This window comes from Pezoporus wallicus, unplaced genomic scaffold (assembly GCF_028554395.1).
Source record: "Pezoporus wallicus isolate ANWC-B61680 ecotype Strahan unplaced genomic scaffold, APGP_CSIRO_Pwel_v1 scaffold_2146, whole genome shotgun sequence".
Classification (NCBI taxonomy): Eukaryota; Metazoa; Chordata; class Aves; order Psittaciformes; family Psittacidae; genus Pezoporus; species Pezoporus wallicus.
In genome coordinates this window covers 3919276-3936274 of record NW_026639769.1, presented here as the reverse complement: position 1 = coordinate 3936274, position 16999 = coordinate 3919276, and the positions used below count along the sequence as shown (strand labels likewise).

General features: G+C 48.9%; 1 protein-coding gene across 2 annotated transcripts in view; it reads right to left on the bottom strand.

The window, feature by feature from the left end:
• Positions 1-2516, bottom strand: part of JAG2 (jagged canonical Notch ligand 2) — a 68098-nt gene extending 65582 nt beyond the window's left edge. Inside the window, exons 1-2 of one of the 2 annotated variants that reach the window (XM_057416209.1) lie at positions 2193-2516; positions 1618-1941 (exon numbers count right to left, since the gene is read on the bottom strand). In XM_057416209.1, coding sequence (XP_057272192.1) covers positions 1618-1941; positions 2193-2516 — 648 coding nt within the window. The remainder of the gene's footprint in view (positions 1-1617; positions 1942-2192) is intronic. The other variant, XM_057416210.1, reaches the window with a different exon arrangement.
• Between the last annotated feature and the right edge of the window lie 14483 nt (positions 2517-16999).

Sequence of the window (16999 nt, the reverse complement as noted above, 5' to 3'; positions counted from 1 at the left end):
AAAGTTTGAGGTGCTAATGGTACAAAAAACTCCTACTGAAGAGTTTACGATTTCATCAAGCCTGCATTAAATGGTCAATAAAGATGAGAAAGAACCTTAATTTTCCCTTTGATCTTGCAACTTGCAAGTGGAGTTCTAAATACCATAGTTTTACGGTATTGACTATACCCATTAACAGAAACCTAAGTTCAAGAGACCACAAGACAAAACAAAGGCAACCAGAACACCCCAACTTGGCAACCAGAACACAAGCGGCTCTGTGCAGAGAAATTTATTGGTTGTATTATTTAACTGTCTAACTCCAGCAAAACCCTTTATTGCAAATAGCAATCAGTTCTTAACTTGAGGAGCATGAGCATCAGGTTGGAGGGTCCCTGGCAGCACAGAAGGTTAAGCAATGTATGTGGACTGGTTTCCTTTAGCACAAAATGCAAGCGAGCAGCAGCAATTTTCTAAGTAGCAAAGATCCCAAACGTTACATGTCTCGAGAAGAAGGCAAGGGCTATTTCACACTGGTCACCAGGTACCAAATGCGACCCGCAGGTACCGGGGCTTCCGATACTCATCTCCCTCCGGAGCTGCACCATCCCCATTCCTCGGCACCTCCCAACTTGCCAGCTTCCACCCCGTGGCCCACTTGGAAGGGCGGCGCGCAGCAGCTGTGAACCTCGCTGCAGGGCCCTACCCGCCTGCAGCCAGGCAGAAAGTCCGGCCCTTCCTCCGGCACTGCCCCTCTCCGCACCCCGCGTCCCCGAAAGGCAGGAGGAAGCGCTCCGTCCTCCAAGGGCCGGGACAAGCCTTGGCCCGCAGCCCCTGCGGGTGTGCGCCCTCGAGCATACGGCGCACGGGAGATAGGGCTAAGCAGCAGACACCCCCTGTACCCCGGGGGCCGGGAGCTGCAGAGAGAGATGGGACAGCAGCACAGCCGCAGCGCCCGCCGCCACGGAGCCGAGGCATGGAGCGCGAGAGGAGCGGAGCGGGGCCCGGCCGCCCGGAGGGGGCAGCGCTGCGCAGGCCAGGGGGGAAGGCTGGGGGGGGGGGGGGTCGCTGCGCGGGGCACGCGCCGGGCCCCCGCCCTCTCCGCCCCCAGCGCCAACGGCCCAGCCCCGCCCGCGCCCCAGGAGGAGCGGCAGCTCGCGCCCTTCGCGAGCCGCGGCACGCGCCCCGCGGCCCCACCTGCGCCGCCCGCCAGCGCCCCCTACCGGGGACCGCGCCGAGCGCCGCGGCCGCGCCTCTGCTCCCGGGACGGTTCCCGGCGGCGTTCTCCTCGGAAAACGTTCATTTTCCGCGATTTCTGGCGCACGAGCCGCACCTGCTGCCCGCGAGGGAGCCCGTCATGCGGCCAGCCCGCAGCCGCTCCCCAGCGCCCCCGGGCCGTCTCCAGAAAACCCCCGCCGCCGCGGCCCCTGCGCTCCTCGGCGGGGCGAGGGCTGCGCATCCTCCATACCGCCGGCCGTGCCCTGCAGCCCCGGGAAGCGGCCGGCCCCGCTCAAGGCAGCGCACCCGGTCTTCTAACGGGAGAGCGGGCAGCGCCTAGGAACCCACACCAGGTAGGGGGGCGGTTATACGGGACACTAAATAGGGTCGGTAACAAGAGCACGATCATCAACAACCTACCGGCCACGCAAACTGAAAGGGAATAACAATCCTGCCCGTCTCGGGGGTTCTGCCTTGATAGGAGTACTTGTTGTTGTTCAAATAGAAAATATTTCCACCGAGAACGGGGGTAGATCCGAATCCGTAGTTGCAGGGTCCGACCGGTGTGATCTTGGCCTGATACTCCTTGAGACAGACTTTCACGTAAGTGTCGCACTCGTCCCGGGCGCAGTCCAGGTTCTGGGGGCTTCTCATGCCATCGCAGCATTCCCCATTGAACAACTCGCCGTTTACATTCCGCACCGAGTTAAGCTGCAGCTCGAAATAGCCCGTGCACCGGGACACCTAAAAATAAAAATCAAAGGGAAAAGAGCCTCGTTACTACCGCGGCCGGGGCGGGCAGCGCCGGGAGCGCGGGGCTGCGGCGAGGCTGCGGCCCCCGCAACTTTCGCCGGCTGGAGATTTAACCCCGCTGCGGCAGCACATCTTTATAAAACAAAAATATCACGCATGCATAGAACATGCGCAAGGTGGAAAGGGAGCGGAGATAACCGAGCCGGCTGCGGACAGGAGCGGAGCCCCCCGCGCTCCCTTACCTGCACACAGGAGCCGAGGAGCAGCGCCAGGCCGAGCGCAGCGGCGCAGGGGGCCCGGTTCCGCTGGCCGGCGCCCCGCATGCCTGCTGCTCCGCGCAGCCGCCTCAGAGGAGCCCGCCGGCCACGGACCGGCAGCCGCTCGCGGCATGGGCGGCGGGGAAGCCGCCCGCAGCGCGCCGGGGGGCGCAAGGCATGGGCTGCCGGCGGGGCCGCCCGGAGCGCTCCGCCGCCGCTCCCCTCCCGCGGGTTCCTCTCGCTCTCTGTGCGCCTCAGCTCCGCAGACACCCAACAAGTAGGTGCCAGAGTGACAGCTTCATTACCCATTCGCCGCTGCTGCCGCTGCCTTCATATTAATGAGGGGGACGGCCCGGCCCCGCGACCGGCGGGTGGGGCCAGCGCCGCTCCCGCCGCGGCTCTTAAAGGGCGGCGCATGGAAACGGCACCCCCTATCCTGCCACACTCCGCTGGTAGTGGGGAGTCTGTCACCCCTAGGCGGGAGGAGGGAATGGGGGAACGCCCGCTGGGCGTGGACGAGCACAAGTGGGGTGCGCGCACCCCCATGTAGGTGGTGTGCGGGGTGGTGTGAACGCGCCACCGCCGCGGAGGAGCTCGCAGAATGCGTGCACCCACAGTGTTAGAGTAGCACCCCTGGGGTATGCGCACCCGTGGCTTCGGAGTAGCCCCTGGCCGAGGTGGAGCACGCGGTATGTGCACCCACTGATGGAGCTGTGCAGGGTGTATGCACTCACAAGCTTAGAAGAGCACATGTAGTGCAAACACATCAGCCAAAAAGCGCTTGGGGTAGGAGTGCCCCAGCATCGTTCATGTACCTACAGCTGTGTAGCAGTGCACAGGCTGGGATCACCCACAGCTGTGAAGGAGTAGGATGCACTCCCAGTCATAGAAGATTGTGATGGTTGGGAGTGCCGGCAGCCATGTAGGAGCACGGTACGTGCAAACGTAGCTGTGGAAGAGAATGGCATGGGATCATTCGTTGCAGTGGAAGAGCATGCATGGTGCATGCCCCCGCAGCTGTGGAAGAGTGTGTGGGGTGGGTGCACCCGTAGCTGTGGAGGAACACAGGGAGCGGGAGCACCCACAGCACCACAGAGGAGTGTGGGGTGCATGCACCCACAGCTGTGGAGGAACACATGGTGCACGAACACATGGCTGTGGAGGAGTATATGGGGTGCATGTACCCACGCTCATATAGAAGCACAAAGGGTGCGTGAACCCACAACCATGTAGTTCACCCAGGATTGCTTATAGAGTGCTCTTGGTGACATGTGCAGCACAGAGAGCAGATGGCCAAGTAGTGGGATCATGTCCTCCTCCAGTGGTGGCTCAAGCAAGTATGAGAGTAACAGAGCAGAGATTTCTCCTTTAGTTTAAGCACCGTGTGATTTTGATCCCTGATGACAACTATGAAAGCTATACATACAGATATGCTATGGATACGCTATCAAATCCCAGATCCGCATTTAGGACCTAAGTTTGCCTCATGTTTCTTTCCCTGCCCCCTCCCCATTTAACTGTTTAGTGCTGATTACCCACCAAAGTGGACAATTGGGGAACAAACAGCTCAGAAATCAAAGGGCTGTCATGTTCCCCTGTGCAGAAAACCTTTCACAGAGCCTCCCCCTGCCTTTTCAGCGCCCCGGCTGCCTCCCGTCTCTCCAGCAGCCAGCCGGCACGCTGCTCCTTCGCTATTCATGGCCAGCGTGCAGCTGCAGCTACTCTCCTAGCTGACACAGCAGCAGCTGCTATATGTGTGCCAGCTGGCTAGCCGCTCTCCAAAATCCTCTTGTCCGCCCCGCTCCCTTTGCTTTCCTTCTTCCCACCTACAGACCTGCTTCTCCTTCCCCACCCTCGTCTTCCCACTTGCCACATTCTGCTCCAGTTTACTAACTCCCCACTGTCCTGATCCTACCCCTGTGCTGTTCTGATTCACCTTACTTTCTCTCTGGGAAGCATCTCCTATTTTCCTCTCATCCCTCCTGAGCTCAGACAGGAGCTCTCTGAAGTGGAGCAGTGAATATTGCCTTTAATTATTTTATGTGTCCTGTCTTTGTGCTTCCTAACATAACTTCATTCAAGCTTTTTTTTTTTTTTTTTTTTTGTTAAGATAATCTCTGGTATAACCACCTTTAGAAGGTGGCAAAGGGAAAAGAGGGAGAGCTGAGGGAGGGCTGTTACCTTGGTTTGAGGTGCTATTTGAAAGTTGCTATGTTTTGCTAATCAGAAACTCTGCTGGGCCCATCTTCTTGCCCAGCTGCATGGCTTGCTGGCTTCCAAATGGGCAGGCAAATGCTCTTTAGTTTTAAATTACTTTTTCTGGTGGTGAAGAGAAGGAGCTTCTTAGACAAGCTTTCTGTCTGATTATTTTGCAGTGGATAGCAGCCAAAATATTCTGCAAGACAGGTATTTTGTTTGCATGTAGCATCGTAAACAAACAAAACCTCATAATCTACCTTCAGCATTATGCGGTCAATATCCCTGTGGTGTATATATTTTTATCACCAAGCTAAGCAAATGTAATACCAAAGAAAGATGATCCAGTAGTTACAGCATATGCTCAGTCTCTACAAAGCCGAGCTCGGTTACCTGCTGTATCACAGAATTTCTTTGTTACCTTGAGCACACTCCATCTTGGTTTTGTGCTTTGGTTTCACCTTGGTAAATATTCTACAGTATTCAAAAACTCTGGTGCCATTTTAAGACACCTTTTCTTTCTGTAACCTGACTTCACAGGAGCAGAGAGGGGAGGTGAACCAGGCATTTTCTCTGCTCAGGAAAGTACTCATTTTATTCCTCTTGGTGCTGCAGCCCCATTTTCAGCCTGAACTCCTTAGTTCTCTCACTGTGGTTATTATTTCTTAAGTGTCATGGACTTTCATTCTATTCTCCTCTAGGTATGGAAAGTTGTTTCATTTGCACAGATAGAGATGGTTTTCAGGAAACGCAGGAAAAGTGTTTCTTAACTTATGAACTCTGAGCTTTTTATAAAAGCCTGCTGGCTAGATCTGAAGCTGAATGCTGAGCGAGGCTAAAAGGAGCCATCCCTCTCAGCTTGGACAGCCTCGATCAGACTGCCTCTGCAGGACCACCCCCAAGCATGGTCCCTGACCTCCCATTTAGGGCTGCCTACCACCAACCTTTTAAGGGAGATGAACTTAGGTAGGATGAAAAGCAAAAGGTCCTGCACAGCCCTTGGCATGTTGCCTTGGTAACTTCCAACAGGCCATCCTGTGTGTCCAGGAGAGCAGTGGCAGGATTTTTCCCCCTGCTCTCCAGCGTTTCCCAGGCTCTGGACCCCTGCTGCAGGACAGCTCGCAGGACCGGGCTTCCCCGCGCTGAGCAAGCACGCAGAAGGCGGCTGGCTCCATAACTCATTCCCAATCAGCTGTGCTCTCCAAGGTCTGCTTGAGGTCTTGGCTGCCAAGTGTAACGTGTCTCCTCTTTCACCCACACCTGCAGCCCAGCCTGCTGTCATACAACCCGCCGCCTTTCCTGCCTGTCCTGCAGCTGGCTGCTCCCCACACCGGCAGCTGTCCTTTCTCCATTGGGTGAGCCCAGGACTCTTCCTGCCATTCTCTGGGTTCATCCTCCCCTCACCTTCCTCAGAAAAGGGTCCATGCTTATTTGCATTGAGTCACAGGGCCATCCATGCAGACCCGTGCAGGTGGGTACCTGCCTGCCGCTCAGGAGAGATTGATATTAAATTCCCTATGCCAACCACAAGCTGTGAGGTGCTATTCTCTCATTCTCCACCAAAATAAAGGTTGTCAAGATCTAGATTAAAACTCCATAAATATCCTCCTATTGCTGCTCTCTCCCATCCTCCAGCTGCTGCTCCTTCTTTCTCCAGCAATCCCCGCTTATGGTAGTAAGTGGGAATCAGGGCTGTGCATGAAAGAGTGGTGGAAATAGGGCTGAGAAAATTCATGTTTAACTTTAGCCAGGGTTTGAGCTTGCAGTCAGCAGTTACTCATCCTGCACAAGGGATGTGACCGAAGAACATCAGTCCCTCGGGCAGGGAAGGGATGTGCTCACCGCTAGTCTCAGGCGGGGGGGGGGGGGGGGGTGCCGGCATGCCACGCCTCCTCATTCCCAGCCCTCCGGGACAGGATTTTGGTTTTGTGCTCTAGCTGTGTGCTTATGCTAGAGTTTATGCCTGTGTGCAAATCCTTTGCAAGTATGCCCATTAAATCATTTGCATAAAATATCCCCAGAGAATCATAGCAGCTAGGAAAGAGCAAGGTTTAACCATTTGCCTTAGAGATGGCAGAGGTATGGGAATGTCATTTGTCAGTATGTGTATGGATATGGGATATACAAAATTTACCCAGGCCAGAATATGTTTGCTTGGTAAGGTGAAAGGCAAGAAGATCCTTTTGGATGTTGTCCATCTGAAAACTGGCAGGGTAGGAGTTAACTCTCCCTTTCTGGCCAGAAAGGCTACAGCTGCCTGTCCTTAAAGCAAGGCATTGCAGGACAGAACCAGCTGTGAAGAATTAATTTCTCTCTTTCCTCCTCCATGAGAAGCTTGTGGGCTGGGACTAAGAATGGAGAAGACTGCTCAGGAAGAGAGCAACCAGAAGAGAAAGATTTTTGTTTCTCTTTTCTTTGTGGAGTTTGGCTGGAGCAAGGTATTTTGAGCTTTGCTGTAGACTTGGCAGGGTTAGAGACCTGTCTTCTCCCTTGATTGAAGAGTCCTGTTGGATTTGTATGGCTCATGTAATGTTTTCAGTGAGTGTGTACATGCACGTGTGTGCTCTTCATGGAAGCAAAGCAGACTTGAACTGCAAAGGTGGTGTTTTAAAATATCTTCCAGTATAAGATCTGTGAGCCATTTCTCTTAAGATTGAGCTGCTAGTACAGCCCAAATAGAAGATCAAGTGGAGAAGGCATAAGGTAATGCTGATATTTGTTTTCTTTCCCAACTACTACTAGGAAAGTAAAGTTATGCTTGGTGGAAGTTGTGCCAGGAAAGGAGATGAGATCTTGGCACCACCCTTTTCTATTTCAGTGGTTGCCCAGCTCTGAGCTGGCACTGGTCTCTGTGGGCTCCAGAGCAGAAAGAAAGTGGTTTCCTATCGTTTCAACTTTGTTGCCTGGCATGCTTTCTGCTTCTGGGGCCTGGTGGTCTGCCAGCAGAAGCATATGCTGAGTCTGGCCCAGTAAGTCAGTTTGTACAGGCCAGCAGTATTAATAAAATGAAGGAGGTGTACTGAATGCATTCTTTGAAAGTTCCTCCTACTGATCACCTCCAATGTTTCAAAGCCCTGCCTAAAACGTTAACACTTGGGGTGAGGGTGGATGTGTTAACTGGTCAGTTGGTAGTGGTAAATTATAAAAGCAGCTCACCTGATCTGACTCCTGAGACTAAATCCACTCCCTTAATGTGAAGTTCTTGCTCTCATAGCAGCTTACCTTCTTTGTGGATGTGCAGAAGATGACCCATCTGAGAAGCTTTCTCAAAACTGACTGAATAATGCTGTATCCACTATTCGCAACCAACCTTTGCTCTTCAGGTTCATTGCAGTCAGCCTCAAAAAAACCCCTCTACCTATGGCTTTCTTGGTGTTTGAATCACAGAAAATAAGGTTGAGGGCTATCCTAAGATTATCCCATTACACAAAGAAAGACAGACCGTGCCTGCTTCTTGCGTAACAGATGGGTGTCCGTCCCTTTCCTAAAAACATCCCCAGATAGGAATTTCTTTGCTGTGATAACCTGTTTTAGTGATTAGCCATCAGATAACGTATGTTACTGCATTGCTGCCATTATGTGTCTCTTCTCCAGTCTTCTGACACCTTGTTGGCTCTCTGTGGGGTCCCAGACAGCAGCTAACAGGAGTGAGATTGCTTTAACAAGCAGTCTAAGCACATAATATTTAACACAGGAAATATTCTTCAGTTATTCTTTTTTCTTTCTGGACAGATCTTTCTTGCCATCCATGGCACAAACTGTGTTAACCATTTGGGTGTGAGTGGTCTTTTGACTGGAAGCTCGAGTTAAAAGGCAAATACTTTTACTGTCTTCACATCGTGAATTACCAGTTTTCCTTCCCTGTTGGGTAGTTCTTCCACAGCCTTCATGTCAATGACAACATATTTTATGTTTTCTTGAAGTACCACCTGTTGGTTGTATTTCTTTTTGCATCTTGACTTTTCTTGTTTGGTCCCTACATCTTCAGCCTGTGCATTTACATTCACATGCAAGTGAATTTGGTTTACATTTTCTTAACATGCTATTTCTTGTGTTAGAAGTCAATGAAGTGGTCATGATTTAAGCAAATTTTCCCTTACAACCATTACTTTCCCTTCTCTGGGATTGTTTGAATTGATGTCCTTACCATTGTTTCTTTAAGGTGCCGCAATCTTTCCTGAGTTTTGTTTTCTCTGAGACTTGTTTCTCATGATTAACAGTTCTATGAGGTTTTTGAAATATGGTTTCTGGAAGTCTATTGTATTTATTTTGCTGTTCTCCTTCTTTCCTTTCCTGTGACTTGTGAACCCTGTTGTTTCATGGTCATTCTCACCCAAGCTGCATTCCTCTTGCATGTTATAAGCAGCTCCTTCTTTTTGCTTAGAGTCAAATTAGCTCTCATTTCGATTTTGTATCAAGGTTTTAATCTCTTATTTATTTGTTATGCATTATTTCATCAAGTTACCCTCTTCAGCATCACTCCAATGATTTTCTTACAAGTAAGGTATTTCCCCTAGTTTATAATGGCTCTGCCCAAGTACTTGATGCTTGTATTTACCTGTTCAATTTTGAAAACAGTCCTTGAGGATGCTGGTTGCATTAATACAGCAGGTCAGGGCTCAGAGATGCTCTTCCTGTCTTCTGAATACCAGCTCTGACCACCAGTTCTTTTACTTGGAATATCCAGGTTCAAGCACGTAAAAACTTTCCTGGTGATACCACCTGCACAGCCATGCATTCACTTCCAGGAAAGTTATAAGTTGAGTTATAAGTAGCTGATGCCACTCATCACCAAAATAGCTTGTGCTTTATTCATGGAAGGAATTTTCCTTTCCTCCTTTTATACATGAACTGGTCTGACCAATGCTAACAAAGCTCAGTTTGGATATGCTGTTTCTAACCAACTGCCAACATGCCAGATCGCTAATTCCCATGGGAAATTCATAGGGAAATTATCCAAGATGCAGTTAGAAGTTATTCTAATTGAAACCTAATCTAGATTCAGACTAAGACACTGACATCTTGGATAATCTGCTGTCAGAGGAGGGAGGCCTGACATCCCCCTCATGTATCTGGATCACTTGGCAGAGCAGGAGCTGTTGTTGACCAGGAGGTACTGTGGTCCTGCTGAGAGAAGGAAGCAGAATTCAGGAAAATGTAGTAAAGTATCCACATCTGTGGAAGAGACATATTTGATGAGCAGGGAGGAAAGCAGGTATCTGTCTATACGATTAATTGTTAAGGGGTAATGTGTTGAGGTATCAAACATATGTACATAGGTATAATGGTACATTTCTCTTCATACAAAGACATTTCTTTTACCACTTTAGCCATGTGGTTGGCCTTGACCAGCTCACAGCTTGTTAAACTTAAATGTGAGTAAGGTGGAGAGTATGGAAGATGACAGAAAATATGGTGTTTCAGCTATAATTCAATCTTCTTTATTTGAAAGCATACTTACTACTTGCCATCAGTGGAGTAGGGTTCACACATTCCTCACTGATGTTAGGCTCTTGCACAGCAGCATCCTCAGCTGATACTATCCACATTTATGGTCACCTAGAAAAACTACCCAACACTGGAGGGGAAGGACGTGCTTTTAATTAGGATTCTCTGTCACATAAGGACCACTCTAACACAACGTGCTTAGAAGCAAAGCAGTCAGACCTAAGGAAATGCAGTACATGGCACTGCTGAACACCACACTGGTGATGTCCTAGTGTGAGCCTCATGCTAGTCCAGCCTAAGTAGCGGAGATGTGTAAGAGAAGCTCTTCCAGCAGAAAGCTCTGGTGATGCACTTACACAGTGACACAGATCTTAAAAAAAAAAGAAAAAAAAAAAAGACCAATAGCTACAACATTGCTAGAGATCTGATTTTTTTTTTCTATATATTTACATTAATTTGAATTGCTGCTTAATTCATAATTTGATCTAATGTGCATGTTCCTGCAAGCTCTCTTCCCTCACTGGCGCCTCCAGCACCTTATATTTTGATAAATAAATTCAGATCTCTTTCAAAAAAATTATCTCTGAACTTCCATATAGCTGAGGTTGTCAGAGGAGTGATCATCCACATCATAGCTCTTCAACTAAAATACTTGTGCCGCTGTCTTCATTAACACTCAGATCTCGGTCAGGCTTTGACTTTTCTTTCAGCCAGTGCCTTCCAGCATTTTCTGTAAGAAGGCAATGTGCAGGAGCAGACCTCTAGCTTGCAGAAGACAGCTCAATTAATTTGAGATAAGTGGCTGAGAGGTAGGACCATGCCATCCATTGTTCTGGATCACAGTCACATTCACAATTCATCTGTTTATGCCCTGATTAAACATTCAAATAAAATTTTTATCACTCCTAGTTAAAAGCAGACATAAATGAGAGCTTCCTCTTCTGAACAAGAGACCTTGCTCTGAAACAGAATTCCTTCTTCCTAGAGCCAAGCAAAATAACCAAGAGGGGCAACAGATGATTCATCTACCAGTACTCTCCATCAAAACCTGTAGCTAAAACAAGATTACTAAGAAGAGTGCTATTGAAGGAGGAAACTGCTGCTGTAATTTTGTTAAGGAACATGAGATTATTTAAAAGCGTTTTAAAAAGTGTGTTTGTTCCGGGAGAGGAGGAGTGAGGGAGGATTTTAGAGAAAGACTAATAATCTCTCTTCTCCCTTTCTTGCCTATAAAGATTCATGCTGCTTTCTTTGCCCTAGCCAGCAAGGATAGTGATTTCAGGAGCTATTGTGAGTCATTACTCCAGCCCTAATGAATAGGATACAGCCTGCACCTGAGCTTTGCAGAGGCTGAAAGCATGGGGGGGGGAAGCTTGTGGGGCATAGAAGATTTGGTGCATTATACAGCACATAACTGCAGGTTAAGATTTTTTTCAGTCTGCATTTTTGTTTCTGGCCATGATGATCCTAGCATGCTCACACAGTCTCACATTGTTCAGTATTGCTCTATAAACTCTCAAAGCCATGAACAAGCAAGCCTCAGAGTGTGTACCTCACTTCTCACTGGTAGCCAATTTTGCACTTGCTTAGCACATGAAGCAGTGACAAAGCGTGAAACAGGCTGACACTGCTTTCAGCGGGCTTTGCTGAATCTTATTTATGGCTATATTCAAGCACATATGTGTTAGTGCAGTGACTCCTTAGGAAGTGGTGCAGGCACCCATGGATCAGAATCCCAGAGCTGGGGTGAGCCGGGATTTGGGTGAGTCTGCTGGCAAAGATCTAGTGCTGGCTGCAGACCTTAGCTGGCGTCTGCTTCTGGAGTTTGTCTGTCTCCAGTGTACCGGGTCTCCACTGAGCCAGGCCAGTACATCTGTCCCTGGGATCTAGGGCATAGCCTTCACCTGGAGATCCCATTCTGCTTCTGAAAGTGGCTTCCTCACACCCAACTGGATGTATTGTAGGTATTATTGAGAGAGAAAGGATTTGTGCCCTGCAGGTGCAGATCACTGGCCAGAATTTACACGTAGCTGCTCCAAATGTGATTCTGTGTAGAAAAGCTAAGGGAATGAAGAGATCCATTAAACCAAATACTTCAGTCATACAAAAAGCATTTTGTGTACAGTGTCAACTCACAGTCAGAGCTGTGCATTTTGATCAGGTTTTCAAGGTCAGATGGAAAGTTGATGGTGATCTGGTCTGACCTCAAGTGGTTTTCAGGCTTTCACTCCATTTGCTGTTACTAAATGAGAGGCTCTGCAGCAGGGCTCCCCATGCTCAGTTCAGGAAGGGCCACTAACCACGCAGGATTTGGCCTTGGGCCTGCCTGAGAAAACATGGCTGAGAAAAAGCTTCAGGACCCAGCACAGGCTGTGTCTGTTTCTCTTTCCAGACAAAGGAAAAGAGCTCTGGAATGGAGCTGATGTTGGTTCCTTAACTGTGTGCTGAAGTTTCACTGTTGTCATACATAAATGGTATGTTTTAAATTCAGAGTTCCACTGAGCAGAATGTTGGAAAACTTTGGTTTTGTAATGTGGAGGCATGGGAGATTTGTGGGAACTGTGGAAGTTGTGGACTTCAAAAAAGGGAATATTTCAAGAAGGCGCTTGGAAGTTGAGAGTGGTTCCAGTGACGAACAATTTTGAGTAAAAATACTGAATTCATGCTGAAAAAAATGTTCAGAATGTGGCTTGTTTTCTGTAGCTTATAATTTCTAAATATTTAAGAAAATAGAAGACAGGTAATGGAAATGGTGCTTTGATTAAAAATAGGATCAGAGGTTCTACTAAACAGATGTAGAAATTCCAATTTATTGTACCCTGGGATCCCTCCCTTCAAACAGGCTCACCTTAGTGCAGTCCTGGAAAGCCAAAAATGAGTTTGCATTTTAAAATGTACATCTAGAATTTGGTAGCTGCCTCAAACTGTGTGTCCAAAGCATGTCGCGCACAAGACATGATGTATGTATGCAAGGAAACGGGGAATCAAACCTGTTGTTACTTTAATGCGCAAACTGAGTCCCACACGGAGTGAGATTCCCCCCCTCCCCCCCAGCTCCTGTGTCAGACCCACCATAGGGCTGGTGCAGCCTCCCCTTGCTGCTGTGCCTTATGAAATCGCTCTCCACAGGCCAGCGGCATGCCCGGGGCCTCCGAAACCCTGGATCTGTATAGCATGGACCAAAACACACGGAGCTGGCTGCGCGCCCACACGCAGGGGTTTGTGGGTGCATTGTGTCCTTGCATACATTTCCAGGCAAAACGTATTACACCTAGCTTTGGATGCCAAACTTGTCCAATTATGAGAGAACAGTAATTCACCAAGGAGTAAGTATTCCTTCAATTTCCTTTGCTTGGAAATGATACTGAGAATCTGTTCTGAATGGAGGCAGATGAAAAATGCTACATGTTAATGCATATTCTGGTTAGCTGTCTTTGTTAAATTAGAATGAATGCTGCTCATTTCCCATCTGGTCCTGTTTGACATTACTTCCAGAATACATTCACAGCTCTTATTTGTACAGTACAAATGGCTGGCTGTAGTACCAACTTTACCTTTTATAGGCTGCTAAAATGTTGGTGCCAGATCGCAGAATAACATTCTACTTCTAGGAAGCATCTGTGGACATTACTTGCTCCAACAGCTTTCTTGTTTTCCTCCTCTTAATTTCTTTAAATGTAACCATATATGTGAAGTGAGTTTGTTGTCAAACCAAGTGAAAGTTGACGGTTTGACAGCCCTGGAGCCTGCAATCTTCCTCACAAGGATGCAGCAGTCAGATCAAGCAAGGTGCTATCAGCCTGCTCATCTCTTCTCTACAGGCTTCCCCGAGGGCTGAAAGAGCAGATACTTCTCCATCTGCAGCTGCTTGGTGTGTCTTTGTTAGCTACTGTGTTGAGGGGTTTTGTGCTCTGGCACACTCAGGGTTGCCCTGAAAATACCAATGAAACGGAAACTAAACAGCTCTCAGCCAGCACTGAATCTGGTGCTGCTGACCTGAGCTGGTTTTCTGATTATTCCTAAATCTTCCCATCTGCAAGTGTTTGTTTCTGGCAGTTTCGTTAGCAGAGTTCCTGCTCCAGCAACCTCCACCCACCTCCACCCCTCCCCTCCGGTGCGTTTCAGACCTACCTCAGTAAATAGAGTGTTGTGATCCGAAACGCACACGTCTGTCTTCTTGGAGGGACCAAGAGCTGCAGCACCGCACTGGGAATTCTCACCATAGCAACTACCTGCATTGACAGAATTTGGTGCTCGTTAAATAGGCTGTTTGTTTACCTCTCAGGCTGTGAGAGTAATGGTGAAACACTGTGAGCTGCACAATGCTGGGCTGCCACTGGTATCTTCATGTGTAAAACAAGTAATTACTGTGTTCTGCAAATGAAACAGAGAAAGCCTGCGTGGGGTAGGAGTGTTGAAGATGTAGGGTGATATGGTAATATTATTGGAAGATCATCAAGCATGCTTGTCACATGCTGCTAGGTAGTCTTGATGGATCCAGCAGAAAATGAATCCTGCTTGTCACATGTGTTGGACAGAGGGTCTAAGTGACCGTGTTCACAGAGGTTAAACACTTAGCAAGCAGCAAATGCACGGGTTAAAAAAACCCACACAAATTATTGGTACCCCAGTGGTAAAGAAGGGATCTTGCGGATAGAAGCTCAGCGCTCAGCCTCTCAGGGATCAAAGGTGTGCAGGTGCTATTTAAGATGTATGCTGATGTCCAAAATGCAGAATCCCATAACAGTGCAAAAGTTATTTCCACAAAACACCTCCTGTCGTCTGTGCAACTGTTTCAGTTCTAGCAGTGCAGCATTTGCCAGCCTCTGTGCAACCCCATGCTTCCAGTGAGCCATAACTTGGTGCAGGGCTGTTGTAAGCTACTTTCAGCAAAGGATATAGATGATAAACATAGGAGGAAGCAGCCATGGTCAAACTTCTGCCCACCCCAGAGCTGCCCAACCTCATTGGCAGTGCCTGTCAGTGTGACAGGCTTTCAAGACCCACACAAGGATGCTGCTGGGCATCCACCACTGCTTGGGCAGGAGCAAGTCAATGCTCGGTCTCTGCACAAGCTCTCCTAGCTGTGGTGTCCCATGGGTGCTGCACACTGAGTGCAAACTGCCCATGCATACACCCTGGCAGCAAAGCCTCAGGGCAGCCCTGTAAAATCAGCTAACGAGTCCCCAGCACAGCCAAATCCCCAGAGAAGGGACAGGTGCAGGCATGGCCAGAGCACAAACTGGGAGCACTGAGCATCAAACATGCTGTAGCACACAGCTGCAGTTTCTGTCCACCACCCAGATATGTTGCTCACTGTCCCAGATGTTCTCTACAAACCTGTGGTCTGGGTAGGAATTCCTACTTGCCCCTGTTTACCTGCTGCCTGAACACCACTGGCATGTTGTTGGCAGTCAGGGGCCCAATCCAGGCAGCGGGCACAGTGTGGTGCTGTCAGATGCTGAAAAAAGAAAGAGAAGCCAAACTGTGTAACCCCCATCTGCATCCCCATAAAATGGGCTGGAGGTGCTGCTGAGGCCCCTGTCCTAGACAGGTGGGGGAATAGAGGTGAGCTGGAGTCGCTTTCCTAATTAGAGCATTTCTGTGAGAGGGACGGGTCCAAGCCCTGTCCCTTCACCTTTTAGGGGAGCACAATAGATACCCAGTCACAGATGGGATGATCAGGACTTCATGCAGACAGGTGCTTGCAGGAAGGGAGGGCAAAGAGGAGGAATACCTCTGTGACAAAGGTGAGCCTGGAAGCCAGCTTCCATAGCTCTGCTGACTGCAAAAAGCAAGGGCTCTACAGGCTTTTATTTACACTTTCCCTCTGGCCTTACCTTGAACTAACCTCTCTGCCTTCCTTAGGCAGTAATTAATTTTTTCCAGATCTTTGCTAATAGCCCTCTGCCCTGTACAGATGCTAACCCTTCTTTCCACTTAAGTAATCAGCAAAATTAAGCTTGATTAATTGTGCTCATGTATCCCTAGACTGGGACTGCTGCTTCTCTTTCAAACCCAAAGATGGGCTTTTAGATGAGAAAACCTGCCTGTTTTTTTCTGACCATGTGAGCTTGTTGATGAGGGACATTATATCTCCATACAAGCCTGGCCTTGCTTAATGGCAGGAAGAGGAAAGCCCTGCAATCTTGTCCCTCCTACCCCAACTCTTTCAGCCCCTGTTTAATTTTAAATGCAGAGTGCATTCCTTAGGGGTGCCCTGAGCATGAGGCTGATGAGTTGTTTCCACTCCTCACCTCCTGGCTAACAAAAACCTCAGTTATTTTTGTTTCAGCACCAGTGGGAAGAGGGATGGAGAATGCTGCCGTACCCCAGCCAGGTGTGGGTGCTTTCCTGGGGGACTTCTAACGGGTTTGGCTCCTCACATGAACTGATGGAACTGCAGCAATGATTTCAGCTACCAGGGTCTTGGGAAGTTTTTTGTAAGCTGGGCCACCATAGCTTTGCTGCCACCACCAAGGGTGAAGCCCTGAGCAGAGCTGATCTTGCCCAGACCTTGTGTACATTGGGGTTCATTTGGACATCACAGCCCCTCATGACTTCAGAATCCTCTGTTCTTGGTGCTTGACTTTAGATGACAAAGATTTCGTTTTCCAAGGCGCTGCAGCTCTTGCTGCACAGCAGGGCAGAGCACTGCAGAAGCATCAGTGTAGAGCCTCTTGTTTAGTTAGAGAACGTAGATAGCAGCAGCATACCTGCAGGGCAGAGGTTATTGCTCTCCCTTTGAAAGGACTTCAGTGAAGGTATGGGGATTAAGCAAATGCTAATGATGAGCATGTGCATGGGCAATCAGATTAGGAGAGCTGCAGGCCCTTACATGTGGGGACAAGCAGGACTGTGGGGCAGCTATAGGCCAGGGGGCTCTTGGTTTGGCTGCTTCTGCCTCTCAGAGAGGTGCTGCTATGCTTTGGTTGGTTGGTCCTGGCAGATTGGTATGTTGCTCTTGTTACACCCTTCCCACTTATTATGACCAGGCACATGTCACATTTCAAAGTATTTTCCTACTGACTGTCATACGAGTGGGAGTATGACCCAAAACACAGCCTTGAGTATTTCAGGGTGATCCTATGAAAGACCTTCAACAGTTAAAATTTCTTCATTCAGACATTTGGTGGGGCTTGAAGTTA